Source organism: Stegostoma tigrinum, chromosome 11, assembly GCF_030684315.1.
Source record: "Stegostoma tigrinum isolate sSteTig4 chromosome 11, sSteTig4.hap1, whole genome shotgun sequence".
NCBI classification, from domain to species: domain Eukaryota; kingdom Metazoa; phylum Chordata; class Chondrichthyes; order Orectolobiformes; family Stegostomatidae; genus Stegostoma; species Stegostoma tigrinum.
The window spans coordinates 67,435,177-67,457,163 of record NC_081364.1 but is presented as its reverse complement, the minus strand read 5'-3'; the positions used below and the strand labels follow the sequence as shown (position 1 = coordinate 67,457,163).

The 21,987-nt window shown below is 42.7% G+C and overlaps 1 protein-coding gene across 1 annotated transcript in view; it reads right to left on the bottom strand.

Annotated features, from left to right (window-relative positions):
• The window catches only part of ift122 (intraflagellar transport 122 homolog (Chlamydomonas)), a 103,407-nt gene that overhangs the window by 56,969 nt on the left and 24,451 nt on the right, over positions 1 to 21,987 (bottom strand). Inside the window, exons 10-12 of the mRNA XM_048547421.2 lie at positions 20,453 to 20,591; positions 20,085 to 20,287; positions 16,216 to 16,353 (exon numbers count right to left, since the gene is read on the bottom strand). Of these exons, the coding sequence (XP_048403378.1) occupies positions 16,216 to 16,353; positions 20,085 to 20,287; positions 20,453 to 20,591 (480 nt within the window). The remainder of the gene's footprint in view (positions 1 to 16,215; positions 16,354 to 20,084; positions 20,288 to 20,452; positions 20,592 to 21,987) is intronic.

Genomic DNA, 21,987 nt, shown 5'->3' with positions numbered 1-21,987 from the left:
GCCCCAGTTGAGACATTACCAAAGAAACTTGACAACGGTTGCCCACAGGCCTCCAGAGAAGTGACAGGCTGAATAAATGAGATACCAGTTGAGTCAATTTTTCAGGTACAAGATAAAGCAGCAAATAAGAACCTTCTGAGGAAGGGTCAGACTCGAAACGTTAACTTTGTTTTCTCCTCCACAGATGCTGCCAGACCTGCTGAGCTTTTCACGCAACTTTGTTTTTGTTGGTGATAAAGATGTAAATTCTACCTGAACAGGGCCTCAATACCAAGACAGAGTGAGCCTATATCTACAAAGATAGGCACATAAAGGAGAAATCATCATAATGAATTCAATCTATAGAAAAGTGAAGGCAGCATCAAGACTTCAGCCAGGAAAACATGCAGAATTGGGATATACTGAATCTCGAAAGCAATGTATAAGCAAATGTAAGGAATTCTGAGCTTCAAGATCAAATTTGCAAATATATAGGTAAACGTCTTGGTAGATGTTTACAGCAATACCAAGGATATTAAATGGTCAGCAGTGCTGCCTCACGGTGCCAGGGACCTGGGTTTGATTCTAGATTTGGTGTCTGTCTGTGTGGAGTTTAATTGTTCTCTCCTCGTCTGTATGGGTTTCTACTAGATATTCCAGGTTCCTCTCTCAGTTCAAAGATGTGCAGGTTAGGTGAAGCAATCATGATAAATGTGGATTTATGAGGATGGGGGTGGGAGGGGGCTAGGGTTGGGTGGGATGTCATTCAGAGGACCAATGCAGACTCAATGGGCCAAATGGCCTCCTTCCACCCTGTAGGGATTCTATGGTTCGATGATTAATGCAGCAGAAAGGGTTAAGTGGCAGGACTGCGAGGTCTTAGGAGACACCATATTGAGAATAGTTCAGGAATGTTACACCTACTTTCACCTGAAAACAGACGTTTGATTTGGCAAGGGCAGGGGCAAGCAGAGTGGATCTCTGCGTTTCAGCAGGCACTCTCTGTTTTATATTTACCGTGGTTAGGATTCAGAGTACTGAAAGATATAGATTCAGTTCAACAAATAGTTCTAGAAAAGCAGATTATTAGTGAGTTTGATCAAATCAGATGATACCTCCAAACTGACATCTTAAAAACATCTGGATCAAATCAAAGATAACAAGGTGTAGAGCTGGATGAACACAACAGGCCAAGCAGCATCAGAAGAGCAGGAAGCTGACGTTTCGGGCCTAGACCCTTCTTCAGAAATGGGGGAGGGGAAAGGGGTTCTGAAATAAATAGGGACAGCGGGGGAGGCAGACAGAAGATGGATAGAGGAGAAGGTGGGTGGAGAGGAGACAGACCAGTCAAAGAGGCTGGGACGGAGCCAGTAAAGGTGAGTGTAGGTAGAGAGGTAGGGAGGAGATATGTCAGTCCAGGGAGTTCAGACAGGTCAAGGGGATGGGATGAGATTAGTAGGTAGGAGATGGAGGTGGGACTTGAGGTAGGAGGAGGGGATAGGAGAGAGGAAGGGCAGGTGAGGGAGGTGGAGACGAGCTGGGCTGGTTTTGGGATGCGGTAGGGGGAGGGGAGATTTTGAAGCTTGTGAAGTCCACATTGATACTATTGGGCTGCAGGGTTCCCAAGCAGAATATGAGTTGCTGCTCCTGCAACCTTCGGGTAGCACCGTTGTGGCACTGCACGAGGCCCAGGATGGACATGTCGCCTGCAGAATGGGAGGGGGAATTGAAATAGTTTGCGACTTGGAGGTGCAGTTGTTTAGTGTGAACCGAGCATAGGTGTTCTGCAAAGCAGTTCCCAAGCCTCGCTTGGTTTCCCTGATGTAGAGGTAGCCACAACGTGTACAGTGGATGCAGTATACCACATTGGCAGGTGAGCAGGTGAACATCTGCTTGATGTGGTGTGGGGCAGGTGTAGCACTTCCTGCAATTGCAGGGAACAGTGTGAGGTGTGGTGGGGCTGGAGGGGAGTGTGGAGCAGACAAGGGAGTCAAGGGCAGAGTGGTCCCTCCGGAAGGCAGATAAGGGTGGGGAGAGAAAAATGTCTTTGGTGGTGGGGTCGGACTGCAGATGGCGGAAGTGTCGGAGGATGATGCGTTGGATCCAGAGGTTGGTGGGGTGGTATGTGAGGAGAGGGGGAATCTGTTGGTTTTTATTCTGAGAAGGGGGCATGAGGGATGAGCTGCGGGAAGTGCGGGAAACACAGTAGAGGGTGCTCTCGACGTCTGACAGGGTGGAGGTTGCGGTCCTTAAAAAACAAGGCCATCTGAGATGTACAGGAGTGGTATGCCTCTTTAAGAGTGTAGGGGCATTATTAAGAGGGAAACATCTGTTTATCATTTATATAAACGATTTGAATGTGAATGTAGAAGGCAATGGTAAGTAAGTTAGCGGACGACACCAAAATTGGTGGCACAGTAGAGAGTGAAGAAGGCTAAGATTACAAAGGGATCTTGAGGAAATGGGTCAATGGGCTGAAAAATGGCAGATGGATTTAAATCTTGGTAAGTGTTGTAAGTATTGCATTTTGGTACAATAACCAATGGTAGGGCTTTTATAATTAGTTCTAGGGCCTTGGGTAGTGTTGCAGGGGTGCAGTTTCAAAATTCTTTGAAGTTTGCATCACATATAGATAGGCTGGTTAAAAACGTGTTTGGCATGCTTGTCTTCATTGCTCAGTCCTTTGAATATAGGACTTGGGAAGTCATGTTGAGGCCATACAGGACATTGGTGAGGCCTCTTCTGGAATACTGTGTCCAGTTCTGGTCACCCAGTTAGAGGAAGAAAATTAATAAGCTGGGTAAGGTTCAGAAGAGATTTACCAGGATGTGGCAGGATATTGAAGGTTTAAGTTATGAAGAAAGGCTGGATAAGCTGGGACGTTTTCACTGGAATGTAGGAGGTTGAGAGGCGACCTGACAGAAGTTTATAAAATGGGCAGAGGTATAGATAGAGTTAATGGAAGTCATCCTTTCCCTCGAATGGATTTCAAGGCTAGGGGACACATTTGTAAGGTTAGACGAGAGAGATTTAGCAAATATATACTGAAGCACAGTAGCCGCAGTGTGTAACATTGCAAAATGCACTGCAGTAAATCATCAACACTCCAACAGCAGCTCCCAAACTTGCGACCTCTACCACTAGAAGGACAAGGACAGCAAACAGATTGGCATACCAAACTTTCACGTTCCTTTTCAAGTCACACCCATTCTGACTTGGAACATATTTGGTCTTTCCTTCACTGTCACTGGATCAACATCTTGAAGTTCCCTTCCCAACAGCACTAAGGGTGCATTCACACCACATGGACCGCAGTGGTTCAGAAAAAATGGCTCACTGCCACCTTCTTCAGGGTAATTAGGGAGGGACAATAAATGTCAGCCTTGCAAGTAATGCTCATACCCCATTAAATTTATGGCCTTGATTTGGGTACCCAGACATCTATTTTGAAATTTACAAATTAACTGCAGATACCTGTAGGAACAATAGAGTAGTATCGGTTAGAGATTTTAATTTCTGGCCACCCAGAGTGTAAAAGGCCAGGATGGATGTGGAATTTGTTAAATGTGTCCACAAGAGTTACCTCAATCAATAGGTGGAGGGTCCTACTTGACAGGGTGCAACACTGAACCTCCTCTTAGGAAACGAGATCGGGCAAATGACTGAAGTGTCAGTTGGAGAATACTTTGGGTCCAGTGACCATAACTCTCTTAGTTTTAACATAGCAATGGAAAAAGATAGGTCAGGCCCACAGGTTAAGGTGCTAAACTGGAGCAGGGCTAATTTGGGGCCATTAGACAGGATCTAGCAGAGGTCAACTGTGTGAGTCTGTTTGAAGGAAAAGGAACAAATGGCAAATGGGAGGCTTTTAAAAGATTGAAACAAGAGTCCAGAGATATAATGTCCCTGTTGGGGTGAAGGGAAAAGCTGGCAGGTTTAAGGATCCTGGCTGAGTAGGGATATTGGCACTGTGGTCAGGAAAAAGATGATGGCATACATTGGGTTGAGGCAAATCCCTAGAAGACTATAAAGTGTAGGATCACACTCAAGGGGGAAAATCAGAAGAGCAAAAAGACGGTATGAGATGGATCTGGTAGATAAGGTCAAAGATAATCCCAAGAGGTTCTATAACTACATTAAAGGCAAGAGGGTGGCTAGGGAAAGAATAGGTCCCCTTTAAGATCAACATGGCCATTTGTGTGTGGAGCCACAGGAGATGGGGGAGATTTTTAATGAATATTTCTCCTCAGTATTTACAGAGGAGAGATTCATGGATGCTAAGAAGTAAGGGAAACAAGTGGAGATGTTTTGGACTGTATACACATTACCAGAAAGGAGGTGCTTGCAGCCTTAAAGCACATTAAGGTAGATAAATCCTGATCAAGTCTATCTTCAGATGTTGTAGGAGGCTATGGAAGAAATTGCAGGGACCCTTGCTTCATTTTTAGCACTGGTGAAGTTCCAGAAGACTGGATGGTGGCCAATGCTGTTCCATTGTTTAAGAAAGGTAGCAATGACAAGCCAGGGAACTACAGGCCACTGAGCCAGACATCAGCAGTAGGCACGTTATCAGAGAGGATATTGAGGGGCAGGATAAACCAACATTTGGATAATCAAGGTCTAGTTAGGGATAGCCAGTATGGATTTGTGCATGGAAAGTCATATCTGACAAATCTTCGAGAGTTTTTCGAAGAGATAACCAACAAGATGGATGAGCATAGGGCAGTGCATGTTATCAATACGGACTTTAGTAAGGCCTACGTAAAGGTCCGGCACAGCAGGCTAATCATGAAAGTTAGGACGCATGGGACCTAGGAAAAGCTAGCTAATTCGATTCAAAATTGGCTTGGTGGTAAGAAGCAAAGGGTGATTGCTGGAGGTTGGTTTTTTTGGACTCGACCCTGTGACTAGTGATGTGCCACAGGGGTCAGTGTTGGGACCTTTTTATTTGTTACTTACATAAACGATCTGGATGTGAATGTACAAGGCATGACTAGTAAGTTTGTAGATGATACAAAATTAGAAGGCATCAATGATGGCGAAGGTGGTCGTCAAAAATTACAGAGGGATCTTGATAAGATGGGGAAGTAGGCTGAGGATTGGCAAATGTAATTTGGTATAGTTGAGTGTGAGATGTTGCACTTTGGAAAGTCAAACCAAGGTAGGACTTATAACGTAAAAGATCAGATCCTGAAGAGTGTTGTGGAACAAGGGACCTAGGAGTACAATTACATAGCTCATTGAAAGTGGTGTCATAGGTAGACAGGGTGGTGAAGAAGGCATTTAGCATGCTGGCCTTCATCGGTCAAAACATTGAGTACAGGAGTTGTATATGTTGTTGGTGAGGCTGCACTTGGAGCACTGTGTATAGTTTTGGTCACCCTGTTATAGATTAGACATAGTTAAACTAGAAAGTGCGCAAAGAAGATTTATGAGGATGTTTCCCAGGACTAGTAGGCCTGAGTTACAGGGAGAAGTTGGCCAGGATAGGACTTTATTCCTTGGAACGTAGGAGAATGAGTGACTGGATGTGAGTTTGCTCGCTGAGCTGGAAGGTTCGTTTTCAGACGTTTCGTCACCATTCTAGGTAACATCATCAGTGAGCCTCCGACGAAGCGCTGGTGTTATGTCCCGCTTTCTATTTCTCTGTTTAGGTTTTCTTGGGTTGGTGATGTCATTTCCTGCATTGGTGATGTCATTTCCTGTTCAAACAGGAACTGACATCACCAACCCAAGGAAACCTAAACAGAGAAATAGAAAGCGGGACATAACACCAGCGCTTCGTCGGAGGCTCACTGATGATGTTACCTAGAATGGTGACGAAACGTCTGAAAACGAACCTTCCAGTTCAGCGAGCAAACTCACATCCAGAACCTCAACCTGAGCTACAAATCTTCTCAAAACTCACTAGAATGAGTGACCTTACTGAAGTGTATAAAATCATGAGGAGTATAGATAGGATGAATGCATTTCATCTTTTTCCCAAGGATGGGGAATTGACAACTAGAGGGCATAGGTTTAAGGTGAGAGGGGATAGATTTAAGATGGACCTGAGGGGCAATTTCTTCACACAGAGAGTGGTGCGTATATGGAATAGGCTACCAGAGAAAGTGGTTGAGGCAGGCAGAGTAGCAAAACTTAAAAAGCATTTGGATAGGTACATGGATGGGAAGGGTTGAGAGTGATATGGACCAAATGTGGGCAATTGGAACTAGCTGAGCTCAGCATGGAGCAGTTTGGGCCAAAGGGCCTGTTTCCAAGCTGTATTACTATCTGACTCTAAGATTCTAAATGAGGCAAAACTTGTAAGTAAGGATTTTGAACTGTGAGGGGGAAGAGTGATGGGTTTTTGGAAGAGATTGACAAATGGCAGAATGGGGAGGCACATGACAGCTTAAATTTAAAGCAGAGGAGTGGAAAGCAAGAGATTCAAGGTTTCTCCCTGAAACTCTCTGCCTGTCTTTTCTCGTTTAAGTACACTATTTAAAACTTACCTGTTTGACAAATGTTTTCAATATCTGAACTAATATCGCCAAATGTGGCTCAGTGACATGCTTTATTTATAATGTTACTGTGAACCTTCTTTGAGCATTACAACATTAAAGGTGCTATATAAATGAGCTGTTGTTGCTGTAATGTACTTTAGTAGGATGGAGTAGGCTGCAATATAAATAAAGGGTACAATTTTAAAGAGGGCGCAGGAGCAGGGACCTGAATGTATGTGTGCACAAATATGTGAAGGTGAAAGGGTGGGTTGAGAAAGGGTTTAAAAGGCATAAGGCTTCCTGGGCTTTATAAAGAGAGGCATGGAGTAAAATTGACAAAGGTATAACAAATCTGTATAAAGCCCTGCTTAGATTAAAAATACAGTATTCAAATCAAAGCACCAGAATTAAAAGGAATGTGAGCACTTTAGAGAAGGCTTTGTGAGAAAAGATTTTTGAGAATAACTGTGGGGATGAGGAATTTCAGCTATAAAAGAATGTGGAAGTTGGCATTATCATTTTTGGAGAAGAGTGCCAAGAGATTTGACAGGGGTGTTCAAAATCGAGAAGGAACTAGACAAGTAGGTTCCAATCTATGGATCATGACTTCAACTGGGGTCACGGGAAATAAACTGTCCTGCCCTTTGTATTATTCTGGCAGAAGCAAGCAACCAAACACAAAACAAACTGCCAGCTTTGGCCACTTTGAGAAATTGTGGCAGCTTCGATCATTTGTACTATGAAGTAATTATACATTTCATTACTATGTTGGATGCCCCTGAAGTAGCTTCTCAAAGAGATAGACAGAGACTCAGTAATCCAGTTTTCATTACAGATTTTTACATTTATGTGATGTACTATATCTAAGATTTTGGAGTAGATTTGTAGCTCGGGTTGTGGGTGTTGAAGATGTTGAGGTTGGTTGGCTCGCTGAGCTAGTTTCTTGTATCGCAGACATTTCGTTACCACGCTTGGTAACATTCTCACTGCAGCCTCCGATGAAGCATGTTTTCCCACCTGGAAACTCTGGGGTCCGTTGAGATGGATTGCCTCACTTCCAGTTTTCCTTTGTAGTGGAATGTTTACGGGGGTGGAGTTCAATGTGTTTATTAATAGTAAGCTTCGTGGAGTGCTATGCTTCTAGGAGTTCTCATGCCTGTCTCTGCCTAGCCCGTCCCAGGATCTTGGTGTTGTCCCAGTCAATGTGGTGGTTCTCCTTGTCCATGTGGATCAAGATGAGTGAGTACTGGTAGTGTCTTTTTGTAGCCAGTTAGTGTTCACGCACTCTTGTTGTTAGTTTCCTTCCTGTTTGTCCGATGTAGTGTTTCTCGCAGTCTCTGCAGGAGATCTTGTAGATGACAGTGGTCCTGTCCACGGTGGGCAGAGGTCCCTTAGTTTGGGTGAGCAGTTGTCGTAGGGTTGACACCGGCTTCTATGCCACTCTGATGTCCAGGAGTCATAGGAGTCTCGAGGTGAGTTCCAACGTGTTTCTGATATAGGGTAGTGTGATGGGTGTGTCAGGGCGTGTAGTCTCTTTCTGATGCTGTTTGTGTAGGCATCTTCTGACCCAATTCTTTGAATATCCATCATCCTTAAAACCCTGGAAGAGGTGTTCTTCTTCCTCTTGGCGTAGTTCCGTGTTGCTGCAGTATGTTGTCGCCTTTTTTAATAGTGTTCACATGTAACTTTGTTTGTGCATGTTGGGATGGTTACTGTTGAAGTTCAGTACCTGGTCTGTGTGTGTGGTTTTAGGGTGTACTTTCGGTTGCAATTCTCCATTTGTCTTGCACTCTACCATAAAGCCCAGGAATGGGAGCGGTTTGTTCCTCTCCACCTCTCTGGTGAATTTTATTCTGGTGAGGGTGTTGTTTATACGTTTGTGAGTCTCCTCTAATTTGGTCCGTTTAATGATGATAAAGGAGTCATCTACGTAGCGTATCCAAAGTTTTGGTTGGGTTCGCGGAAGATTACAGATTTTTACATTTATGTGGGAGTAGATTTGTAGCTCAGGTTGTGGGTATTGAAGTTGTTTGGCTTTCCAAGCTGGTCTGTTGTTTCGCAGACATTTCGTTACCATGCTTGGTAACATCCTCAGTGCAGCCTTTGATGAAGCATCGGTGTGTTTTCCCACCTGGTTTTAAAACTCTGGGGTCCGTTGAGATGTACGTTCATAATACATTAACTTTAATAATGATATATAAAAGGTTATTATGCTGCTTTATTTCAGTCTTGTTTTTGTTGGTGTCTGGACTCACTTTAATTTTCAATATTAAAGTAGGTTGATTTGAACATAGCTTGGGAAACACAAATCAGAGTAAATAAGGAGAACCTGCTCTCATTGGCAGAAAGGTCAAGGACTAGAGAAAACCAATTTAAGGCGACCAGCAAAAATGCCAGTGGTGACATGAACATTTCTTTTTCAGCAGATTCCATCGTTAAATACTGGAAGGGAGCATTTTTGAAGGGCAAGCTACTAGAGAAAGGGTTAAGGATTGGGATCAAAGAGGATCGGTACAGACTCAACAGGCCAAATGGTCTGTTTTAGTGGTGCAACATTTGATGATTTTCCTATGATGCATTGCAATTACACTGCCAACCTTTTCTAATGGGTTTTCTATTTTATCAGCTTACATTTTCTGTACTGAAACATTTCTTTAAACTAATTACGCAATCTATTCTAAGTCATATGTGAAGAAATTGAATATTTAATGATAATGAACAATCACAGTCCCTCCAATCTGCTGCAACACAGCTTGATGATTCTTTTTCCACCCATGCTGTTCACACACTACAAGCTGTTGATTGCCTCCATTCCTCTTTAAACAATGGATAGATGCTGACTACCAGTGTCTGCCTCCAGAAATAGAGGTAACAACTCAGTAAACAACCCATAACTAGAAGATATTGCTGCAGTGGGGGCCTGGGCACATACTATCAAATGCAGCCGATTTTAAGCAGATAGTAACAATGTTGTCACAGAACAGAAGAAGCTGGAAATATTCAGTAAGTCAAACAATATCTGTGGAAAGAAATACTGACTTATTGTTTCAGGTTGATGACCTTCCATCAGACCTAAAAAAAACTTAATTCCATGTTAAATCTTACATTTTTTGGCTCAGTGTCCATTTCATTGAGTTTCACAGAGGCTCTCTCCCTGCAAGGCCAAACTCATCTCATTAACTACCTACCTCACCCCAGTGAGCATCCCTCTCACCCAATTCTAGATCCATTTTACCATCTGCCTATCAAAGAAACAAAGAAACCTACAGCACAGGAACAGGCCCTTCGGCCCTCCAAGCCTGTGCCGATCAAGATCCTCTGTCTAACCTGTCATCAATTTTCTAACAGTCTGTGTCCATTTGCTCCCTGCCCATCCGTGTACCTGTCCAAATATATCTTAAAAGACGCTAACGTGTCTGCGTCTACCACCTCCACTGGCAACGTGTTCCAGGCACCCACCACCCTCTGTGTAAAGAACTTTCCTCGCATATCTCCCTTAAACTTTCCTCCTCTCACTTTGAATTCATGACCCCTAGTAATTGAGTCCCCCAATCTGGGAAAAAGCTTTTTGCTATCCACCCTGTCTATACCCCTCATGATTCTGTAGACCTCAATCAGGTCCCCCCTCAATCTCCGTCTTTCTAATGAAAATAATCCTAATCTACTCAACTGCTCTTCATAGCTAGCACCCTCCATACCAGGCAACATCCTGGTGAACCTCCTCTGCACCCTCTCCAAAGCATCCACATCCTTTTGGTAATGTGGCGACCAGAACTGCACACAGTACTCCAAATGTGGCCAAACCAAAGTTCTATACAACTGCAACATGACCTGCCAACTCTTGTGCTCAATACCCCGCCCAATGAAGGAAAGCATGCCCTATGCCTTTTTGACCACCCTATTGACCTGCGTTGCCACCTTCAGGGAACAACGGACCTGAACACCCAGATCTCTCTGTTCATCAATTTTCCCTAGGACTTTTCCATTTACTGTATAGTTCGTCCTTGAATTTGATCTTCCAAAATGCATCACCTCGCATTCGCCCGGATTGAACTCCATCTGCCATTTATCTGCCCAACTCTCCAGTCTATCTATATTCTGCTGTACCAACTCTCCAGTATATCTATATTCTATCCTGTACACCACTCAGCAATATCCTCCTATTCTGGGTGCCTGTGCCATCTTTAAAAGATCGCTCTACGCCCAGACAACTGTTAGCATTCTGAAGTTGCTCTACTCAAAGAATAGTCTTTCTTAAGGTGGCTGTGCAGGGGATATTGGCACCGCGATTCTCCAAGAAGGACCCAGAGGTCTTAATATACAGGGTAGTCCAGAGAAGGCATGTTCTTTTTCCCAGAGGACTGGAAAATGAGGCCACGTCACCAGTCCCTTGCAGCCTTGTCTGAGATTGCCACTCAGGTCAATGTGGTCTCTGCAGTCTCAGAGCAATGGCATGTAGTGCCACAAGGAGATTAATGACCTTTCCCACCTCTGACAGAGCAAGAAACATACTAACAGTTGTGCTCCCCACTTCCATCTCAGTCACTCACTCCCTTTCATTACAGGAGAAACAGCACATACCAGAGCAGAAAGGGCCAGGCTGGGTGTAGGGGCTTCTAACATCAGGCTCCTCACCCATTGTAAGCAGAGAATCCTGTTCCTCGCAGGAGACTGGGGACCTTTCTCGTGGGGATGCTGAGACATCCACGTCCTGCAGGCCAAGTACATATTATTCATCATTCCGCTGTAAGTCTCACAGAAACCCTGTTGTCAGCATCATTCATTGTACATCACACTCAACCATTGGCTATGATGCCTTGTTTCTCATGTCTTGCATGCATCAGCAAGCTTTCTACAGCACCCATGGAGAAACAGGCTACTCCATCAGAAGGCAGCTCCTTAAGTTCTGAGGAAGAGAGTTCAATGGTCTCAGAAGACTTACCAGCAAAACGCCAGCCTGCTGACACTTGGAGAATGCTAGGGGCCAGGTACCTGCTCAGCCCTAGGCAGGAGAGGACTCTGTGGTGTTGACAATGGTGTCCTCATCCACATGTACAGGAAGGAACAAGAGGAACAGACAGGTATGTGGGAAACAGTAACCCTCATTGCCAATGGTTGCAGGAGGGCAGCTACGCAATGGGAACCCAGCTGCCTCAAACACGTCAGGTTGCCTCAACAGTAGCTGCCATGAAGAGTCAGGTACAGCACTCTCAGAGTCCACTGGATACATACGATGCCTGCATTCTATCAGACCAGTCACTGATCGTTAGGACCAAAAGGCATGTGACAGGGGAACGGGGAACCTGGTACTCATTCCAGCTGCCCATTCTTCAAACGGTCATAGGCAGGAGGACCCATACACAGGCTCTTCGTACGTCTCATCTCTAGAGGCGGCTGGCCCAATCATCCCCAACCTGCCTGTCCCCACTCTCTGAATCTTGGAATTTCAAACTGTGGACCAAATCTCCAAGGCCAATGGGCTCCGTTACTGAGGAGCTTCCCTCTACCCCAGCTGTTGTAGCCAGGTCAACATTGACAGCACAGTGGGAAGGAAGGTAAAAAATAAACATTTGAGGACATTTTGGTCACAAGTTAGTGACTATAAAGTATCATGGTTGCATAATTGTTATTGGAGTTGCAACGTTGTCCCTCTCTATTGCCCTGAATGTAATTCTGCAGCATGATGCCTGAATTTATGTCCATACACGATGCATTATGGAAGGATGACTAATAACAAGAGCCCGTTAAACAAGTAGAATCAAGATGCACAAGGCTGATATAGGGCTATGGGTATTGCCCTTTGGTCAACCATCTCTATCGCATTAGGATCACCATGAATTAGGGAGCCTGAAGTCCATGAGTCTACGTGTAATGTTCTTGCACTCGAAAGGGACTTACAGACCTTGCCCTTGCAGGTCAAGACACTTAACTTATCCACTCTGGGTGTGGTTACAGCCCATAGTTTCAATTTCCAGCACAATGGAAGATGACAGTGAACATACTTACAGCAATGGTTTTGAGTCTTCACCTCTACACATTGCTGACGCCCTGAACATTAAGATCCCCTTACTAGTAGCCATTCCAACAAAACCCACAGGCTTTGCACCTCCCCATATCCCGAACTGCCCAGCTATATGAGCCCATCTTCCCACTTCAAACCTTGGCAAAGAGGTGACTGTACCAGCAATGGTCCCTGAAGCCAGGGTGCTCATGACTGTGAATGAACCCTTGGAACATTTCTGAAGGGTGTCTGTCACATAAGCTGCTGACAAATGGGACTGGTGTGACATTGATATGTCACTATGTTGTACAGCAAAATGTATGCCCCCTTGAATGAAATTCCCGACCAGCAAGGCAAGCTGCTTAGTTGTGTGACTGTACTAATTGGCATGGCAAGGCAGGCAAGGAAAAGCAGGGTTACTGAGAGTATCCAAGTGGACACTAAGTGAGGGAGCAAAAAGTCATACAGTATGGAAACAAACCCTTTGGTCTAACCAGTTCGTGCTGAACATATGTCCAAACTAAACTAGTCCCACTTGCTTGTATTTGGCCCGTATCCCTCCAAACATTTCTTATTCACGTACTTATCTAAACGAACTTTAAACGTTGTAACTACTAGCCCTGAGATGTAGCCTGGTCCACTGTATGAGCTGGGTACCTATTCCTGGGTACAAAGTGCCCAGTAGCAGCCTCTCAATCATAGTTGACAGGGTATCCTACAACACACATCTCAACTTCCTAAGCATCTGCAAGTGGATCAGAGAGGTGCCTGAGCATCTTGAAGAGTTGGCAAATATCGAATGGTGTTGTCCATGGACATATTGTGTGGTGAATAACATGGAGATTCTTCACAGCCAGCAGTCAGCTGAAGTTGCCAGAAAATCATTCTGACTTTCCATGTTGAGAATTCCTGGCTTCTTATTTGCCTACCATGGGTGGTAAGATAGAAATCTGTACATTAATTAGGTGAGATATGCAGTTAATAAAGGTCATTAACACATAATAATCCCCAGTAATAGGCAATATGCCACTATGGAGTGAAAGTCTTGCCTTGACATTCAGAACAGAGTTAAAAACATGCAACAAGTCGCTCCCAATTTCACGGGACTTCTTGTGTGATTGTGTCACATTTCTTGCCATAACCCACGTCATTCAGGACCCTACAAGGTTCCACCCGTTATTTCTTTCTCTACTGATATTGGTTGTCCTGTTCAGTATTAATAGATTTTTGTGTTTTTGTTTTGGATTTTCAGCAGCTATAGTACTGTTTCTGTAGCCACCAGAACCCACATTTTAATTCAAAATAAGACACATGCAAACCTGCTACAGATACCTTCCATGTCCCATACCTGCAGGCTTAAAATGCTAGCAATGTATACACGAGTGACAAAGTGATTGGCAGCCACTCGTAGGATGCGCAATGTTAAAAATCAAGCTGTGTTAGCTGAAAATCCTGTGAGTTCTCAATATTCATCATTGGAGGAGCTCTTAAACTTGCCAATCAATCTAAAGGCTGCCTTTCTTTTCATTCTAGTTTGGTTAAATAATTTTTCCAAATGTGTATTATTCTAGATATTTCAGGATAATCAAAACCAGGAAGGGCAGTGCGGTGGCTTAGTGGTTAGCACTACTCAGTGTGCCAGGGTCCCAGGTTCGATTCCATCTTTGGGTACAGTTTTTGTGGAGTAGGTTTGTTCTCCCTGTGTCTGTATGGGTTTTGTCCAGGTGCTCCAATTTCCTCCCATAGTCCAAAGATGTGGAGGTTAGGTGGATTGGCCATACTAATTTGCCTTGTAGTGTCCAGGGATGTGCAGGCTAGGTTGATTAGTATTGGTAAATGTGGAGATATGGTAGGGTTTGAGTGCGATATTGTTTGGAGAGTCAATGTGGACTCAAAAGGCTTGAATGATCTCCTTCCGCACTGTAGGGATTTTATGAGGTAACCTGATTTGTAACACAAGCATTTTCTGAATAGCTTGCAAAATGTGTGATGGCTTATCATGTTGTACAGTAGTTAATAATTCTACAGAGCTAAAAAAAAAGCAGCGCTCACCACTGTAACAAGATCATAATCTTGGCCCCTCAGGTCTCTGGCAGCAATCAATACATTTCTGACCAGCTGAACTTAACAGACTTTGCTCATCTAAGAATTGTTTACTTCACAATATAGCAAGGCTTGAGAACATGTAACATTAGTCAGTCTCTAAACTATGCTATGTCTGACAGATGAGTTGATTTGATTCACCAACCAAAGTGATGAAAATATTGTGTTCCTCAGGACTGGCATCTTATATTGATTTTTACAAACAGCATTTAAAAAAATCTGTAGTCTCAAATTTCTATTTTGCATCATCAGTTTTCCACCTACTCATTCATGCTCTTTGTGCTAATTACAATTTTGTAACAAATATGGCACTGAGCCATCCAACTGCAGGGATACAGACTGACTGCCTAACCTAGAAACAGGATGCAGGAAGGTGTCAAAAGGGCCAGATGGCACAGAAGTGATTAGAGGTCGTAAAGGGTGTTACAAAATATTGAGATGCTAGAAAGTAGAACTAGAAAAGAGAGGAAAGGCTAGAAGATGTAGGGAAAGCCAATGCGAATAAGTGGAAACAAGCTGAAAGTCTGATGAGAGGATGGATGATTCAGTGAATAAGAAAGAATTTGGAATGGGTGAGGGGTGAGAGGAACTTATTAGTTTTCTCCTCCCGGTTAAAAATTCTCCAGCAATAAAGCTAATTTCAGGAACACGTAGAATTCTAAACTCAAGTACAACCATTTGCTTCAATTTCCTCCTTTCTCTAATGCCTTATCCTATGTCCAAGCTCACTCTTGGAATCTTGCTAACCTTAACAGGGGCTTTAAGAATCAATATGGTATACTGGTCTCTAATTAACAGTTAAATAAAAACCAAAAGAACTGCGGCTGCTGTAAATCAGAAAAAACAGAAGTTGCTGGAAAAGCTCAGCAGGTCTGGCAGCATCTGAGAAGAAAAATAAAATCAGAGTTATCGTTTTGGGTCCAGTGACCCTTCCTCAGAACTGATGGTAGCTGGGAAAACATTGGTTTATCTGCTGAAAATTAAACATCACATAGCCTGCCAATACACACTACCTATTTTTAGTCACTAACAGTCTCCATTAACAACAATTCACCCGCCCAGCCAGATCGTTATCAACTCTTGTGTCTATCCAACCACTCTTCTCTCTCTTTGGGCTCTATCCTGTCATTTACTCGCTACCCCAGCCCATTCCCTATTTTCTGCATATTAAGCAATACTTCCTCAGCTACCATCAGTTCTAAGGAAGGGTCACTAGGACCAAAATATTTACTGATTTTTTCTTCACTGATATTGCCAGACCTCCTGAGGTTTTCCAGCAACCTCTAATTAACAGTTATCTGTTATCAGTGATCCATTAAATTGGAAAAAAGTGAAAGTGAAAACAGCGATTATGTCCTTTCCAGTTTCATGCAAATTGAATTTTGCGTGTGATTCAGCATTAAATTGTCTTGCTCAAACATTAAATGTGTTACATATTTCTTTCTCAATATTTCCAATCACAAAAATATTACTGAAAACAAATGCAAATGATTGGATTTTTGTCTCCACAGGAGTTGATATTATTCAGCCAAGACTCACAGCAACAATCTCAGAATTTTTGTTCCATCCAACTCACCATGTAATATAAAGTAAAGCTGAGGGGTTTAAAAAAAAGTCCCATATAATCTTATTAAACAGTAACAGTACCTGACCATTTTTCAGACCAACTAATAGGCCTTCTCTTCCTGATGGTCCTCCGATGACTTTAATATAGCGAATAAGTGACTCCATGAGCCATTCTCTCTCCTTCACGCCACTAAATGATAAGCACTGCAATCTCTTTTCCTAAATGGGACATAAAGAAGGCCTTAATAAAGTTGCAAGTGGTTGACCAGAAGTGTCATTAATTTGAAAAGGATTCAATAGAATTTAACTGCGCAAGCCTCAAAGTCTGGATCAAACACAATCGAAGCAGAACAGAACACTAAATAGAAGTCTTAACTTGGGCAAACTTCTTTCCTGGTCCTAGTGGAACCTAGATACAACAGCTCAAACTTCAAATGCCAAATGGTTTAGTTGATACCCAAAACTCTACAAAATGATTTATTTTCAGTTTCTACACTGCTCACAAAATTCTTTGTAAATTTGGACTTTGGAACCAATTCTACTCTAAAAATGCTGCCCTCACAATAAGTTTATGTCACAGAGAGAGCCAACTAGAAGATTTAACCTTTCCTCTCAACTCAGGAATGTGGTGCAGTAAGTGAAAGATCTAAAGAACTAAAGCAGATTCACCTTAAAAATGGGGAACGAGGAGAAATATAAAGTATCTCTTTTGAACTGTGATAAGCAAAAAGGAACTCTCTCCTCAAATTCAAAGACACAAAGTTCACTTCAACTGCTTATTCCATTTTCAAAATGTGGGGATACATAAAACCTTTTCCATTTTCTCTGTCCTGACCTTTACTAGGGCATGATTCCATGGGTCTAATGTTGATCCTTCCACCTTGCCATTAAGAGACACTTCATATTTGAGCACGGACAATGAGTCTCTTATTACACCAAATTTCTTCAGCTCAATTTTGGCTGCCTTTTAAAAATCACTCAAAATGTGGAATTCAATGTGTCACTTTATGTTTCCCAGCTGTGAAACAGATCTGAGAGGTTTTCAGACATGGTAATGTAATTCGGTGTCTAGTAATTGACCCAGTTTAGCTATTAGCCTTCAAGGGCACAGTGCGAACATATTTTCATACCTAGTCTACAGCTATTGACTGACATTTCAACTAGAGAAACAATTTGTAACAACTTTCAGATTTGATCTTGTCATTTGGGAATACAGTGAATATGAAATTACTTCATGTTCCCATATGTTCTGTCAATTATAATTTCTAAATTTTCAGCATTCTAAATTTAATTTTTCAATGCTTGTCCTGTAAAGACAAAGGCCAGTAAATGCATTCTGTGTAGACAGGCACTACACAGGCTTCATCCTGACCGCTTGCTGGGTTAGCTGATTTTAGCTGTGCCAACAGTTCAGCCCATATAATTAACCACTGCAATTGTAAATCGGAGCAATTGGTTAGGACAGGGGTGATGGAAATCAGGCTGGGTGTTCTTTACTGACTGTTTCAGAGACCCTGCCTGGATACTGATCTGTGTTGGCATTTGGTAAGGACAGGGCTGATTTCTGATGCATGCCCAAGGTGATAGCTTGTTAGCATTCATTTTTTCAGACTCACTTGATGGCATGTGAGGGTCACCAGCATTAATGTCATTGCTAGCAGAAAGCTAGCAGAAAACAGAAAGCAAACAGGCTTACAAACAGAAAATATATCACTTCCAGAGCAATCCAAACGTAAGCACAATATAAAAAATTTTTAATTTTGCAATTTCTACTTGTGTATCTGGATCTAGGTAAGGAGTTTCAATGCAGATTAGATTCCCTACAGTGTGGAAACAGGCCCTTCGGCCCAACAAGTCCACACCGCCGCTCGAAGCATCTCCCCCAGACCCATCCCCCTATAACCCACACACCACTGAACACTACGGGCAATTTAGCATGGCCGATTCACCTACCCTGCTCATCTTTGGTCTGTGGGAGGAAACCCACGCAGACACGGGGAGAACGTGCAAACTCCACACAGCCAGTCGCCCGAGACTGGAATTGAACCTGGGTCCCTGGTGCTGTGAGACTGCAGTGCTAACCACTGAGCCACCATGCCGCCCTAAATTTATATTTGTTGTTATTATTATAATATATATTTGTTATATATAACATTGTATATTTGTTATTATTATATTATTTTAGCAATAAGAACATCAGATACATCATAAACATGTGAAGAAAAAGAGCTTGGTATTTTAAAACTAAAGGACAAGTGTATGAGGTTATTAAGAAGCAGATTGCACAGCATGTGTACTGTATCTGGGTGGTGTAAACACAATGTGCCACAGAGTGGTATGACAGAAGTTTTCCACCTGCAGTTCCTCACACAGTGATGCCTTGATTTTGGTTGTTTTGGCTGGCAGGCTGAGGGCAAAGTTGGAGGGCGAAGGTACTCAGAAAGCTTAGGTGCACCCAGTATGTGACTCAAGTAGAATGGAAGGAGTCTGCCTGCCTGTCCCTGGAGTGAATTAAATCTATTATAATAAAACCACTTTCCTTTCCAATCAATCAGCAAGCTTGCATATATGTCTTCCTTATACAGCAGATTCCAAAGTAAGTGATTTACTGTGTAGTCTCTATTTTGGCAAAAGCAGCTGCCAGTCGACCCGCAGCAGCAGTGGCTAAAGCATCAGCAGTGGTCACTTAACATTTATAGTTATTTCTAATCAATCTGTTCACATGTGTTATGAGACACCTCCAAAGCAGATGGGACTTGAACCACTTAAGGGTCTTACAGTGAAACAGCACAGAAACAGATGCTTCAGTCCAACTCGTCTATGCTGACCAGTATCCTAAACTGATCTAGTCACATTTGCCAGCATTTGGCCCAGACCACTCTGAACCCTTCTTGTTCATGTACCCATCCAGATGCCTTTTAAATGTTGTAACTGCGCCCTTCTCCTCCTCTGGCGGCACGTTCCTACATGCATGGCCTGCTGCGTGAAAACACTGACCTTTCGGGCCCTTTCAAATGTTTCTCCTCTCATATCCCTAGTGTGAAAGTTGGCCATTCTACCTATGAAGTCCACACTAACACTCTGAAAAGCATCCCACCCAGACCCATCCCCTGCCGTATAACCCCGCATTTCCCATGCTGAATCCACCTAGCCTGCACATTCCTGAACACTATGGGCGTACTTGGACTGTAGGAGAAACTGGAGCACCCAGAGGAAACTCAGCTGGAAGTAAACCCGACACTATGAAGAAGTAGTGCTAACCACGGAGCCATTGTACCACCCAGCACATGGTCACAGTTAGACTAGTTTTTTATTCCAAAGTTTCACTGCATAGAGGGGTTCAAAGCTATGTCATCAGAAGATTAGTCCAGGGTTCTGAATTACTAATCCAGTGACATTACCACAATGCCACCACCTCCCTGAAAGTTACAGATGATTCTGCTGTTGTCATTCACATTACCTCTAGATCTACATTTTGTTTCAACTATTTCATTACCACTTCTTATTGCCTTGCATGATCATCCTTTTTGACATATAATCATTTCTGCCTACTAGCCCTTAACAGAGCTTCCTTTTTGTTCTTCCCTGCCCTCCTGACTTTCATGCGTCTGCACTTGAGAGAACCCAAATCTCCTATGTTTGCCTTGCCTGCTGAAAGGTCCACAACCTGAAATGGTAAACTGTTTCTCACACCAAAGAAGGGGAGTAATTTCAGCATTTTCTGTTCCTACTTCAAAGTTCTACAGTACTTGAACTTTAAATCAAAGTTCAAGATTTCTACTTGACTATGTCAGACAGTTTGAAACAATGCCTGAAAGTTCTTTATTATTTAAAGATTTTACAGAAAGACGTTCTTTGGAAACGTAGCCAAGTTGAATGTCTACCATAAAGGACAAAAAAACTACATACCGTACATTACACTATAATGAAATTTTCATTAGTCAGCATACCAGGCACAAGATAAGATGCTGTGAGCATACAACTAAAAGGTTGCATTCAAATTTTTTGGTAATCTTTTCCTTTACTCGGTAATGCATGTCAGTATTATCTTCTGAAAAGAGCTCATAAATCAGGATTTTTTCTGGCAGCTGGATTGCTAGTCGGTTCTTATAGATAGCAATCTTCTTCACAAGTTCCCGGCATCTGATCCGCACTAGCAAACGGGAAAAAGTACACGTTAAGTGCAGTGACAGTGCATTATCAAACAGCATGTCCTTGAACTGATTACATTAACTTCTAAATATATCACCAACTGTAATAGCATGGGAAACTGCAGTATCTCAGTTATAGTTACTGACACCTTTGTTTGAGAACTCACCTTTCTGTTCTGTGATGAGATGCTGTACAATGACATCTGTCATGCTGTCCCTATAAGCATAGCGGTCCTTGTATAGTCCATGCACTGTGCTAAAAATTATTTGATAGAAGGCGATTGTACCATCTTGACAACCTACAACCTTGGAAGAAGAACATAGAACCATTTGCACTTGCTCATTATTCACACTGTATTAATGCAAAGAAACAAGGTGATATGTAACCCGCTTTAGTAATAGTTGAACCACAATCCAATGGCTGAATAGATCCGAGAGACTGAATGACCTGCTCCTGATTCTTTGAAATGCAAACAATTGAAATTTCATTTCAATACACCTAGAATTATGTCAGAAGTTCATTTTTCATCATTACTGTGGCTATACACTCATTGGGACAGTATTGAAAACAGATGAAAGGTGCCCCCAAGTGGTTCAACATGTGAGTGCATTCACTTCACAAGCTAAACAAAAAAAAACTGCAAAGTCATTCACCTCTGCCTAAATATGTATTCAACATAAATAACTGCATAAATTGAAACTTTGATAATTATTACATTTGGATTAGTGACAAGTCTATTTTCCACAAATCAAATACAATGAGTCAGAAATTTGAGCATGGTCATATTTGACAGGTGCAGAGTAGTAGGCCTGAGGCTCATGGTGCTCTTGATTTTGGGCTTCAGACCTCATTTTTACTGAGCTATGGACAGTCAGAAGATTATCCAGCAAAATATGTTCAAAGATCAGTTCACTTTTGTAGTGATTGTAATGAGGTCAGTCAGGTGGAACTCTTGAAATATGAGTTCCCTTATTGGCGCTATTAACCTGGTCCAATCAAGGAGCCTTGACTGACAGATATAAACAGGAGTGGCAAAGGTTCTGTTCATTCTGAAAGCTGACTCTGAAGAAGTGAAGAAACAGCTGCTAAGGTATTGGCGCACTACGATCCCAGGCGAGATCCGGTATTGATAATGCAATGCCTCCCCATATAGTATCAGGGTAGTATTAGCTCATAGGTGGCCCAATGAAGAAACGACCAACAGGACTTTGGCTAATGTGAAGTGTAAACATAAAATACAGAACAGGACAGCACAGTATAGGCCCTTTAGCCCACAATGTCGTGCCCACCTATTATCCAACTCTAAGATCAAACTAACCTGCATACTGTTCATTTTACTAACAGAACATGGAACAGAACAGCACAAATATGCCTGGATATAACAGGAAGTCGTGGCAGTCATATTTGAAGTCAGGAAGTTCCACCAGTACCTTTGCAGACATAAATTTGTAATATTAAACAGACCATAAACCCCTGCTAGGTCTACTTAAGAGGAACAAACAGTGCTGTCCATAGTTTCAGATAATATTAGAGCCCACTGCTGAATTCAAAGTACATATAATCACAAGTTGGAATACCATCCCAGAAGCCAAGTAGCAAATGCAGATGCTTTGAGCTGTCTCCCACTGGCAGACACACTATCAATGATGCTGCCACTGGAAGAGTCCATAATGGTTTTAAATTTTCAGGACACACTTCCAG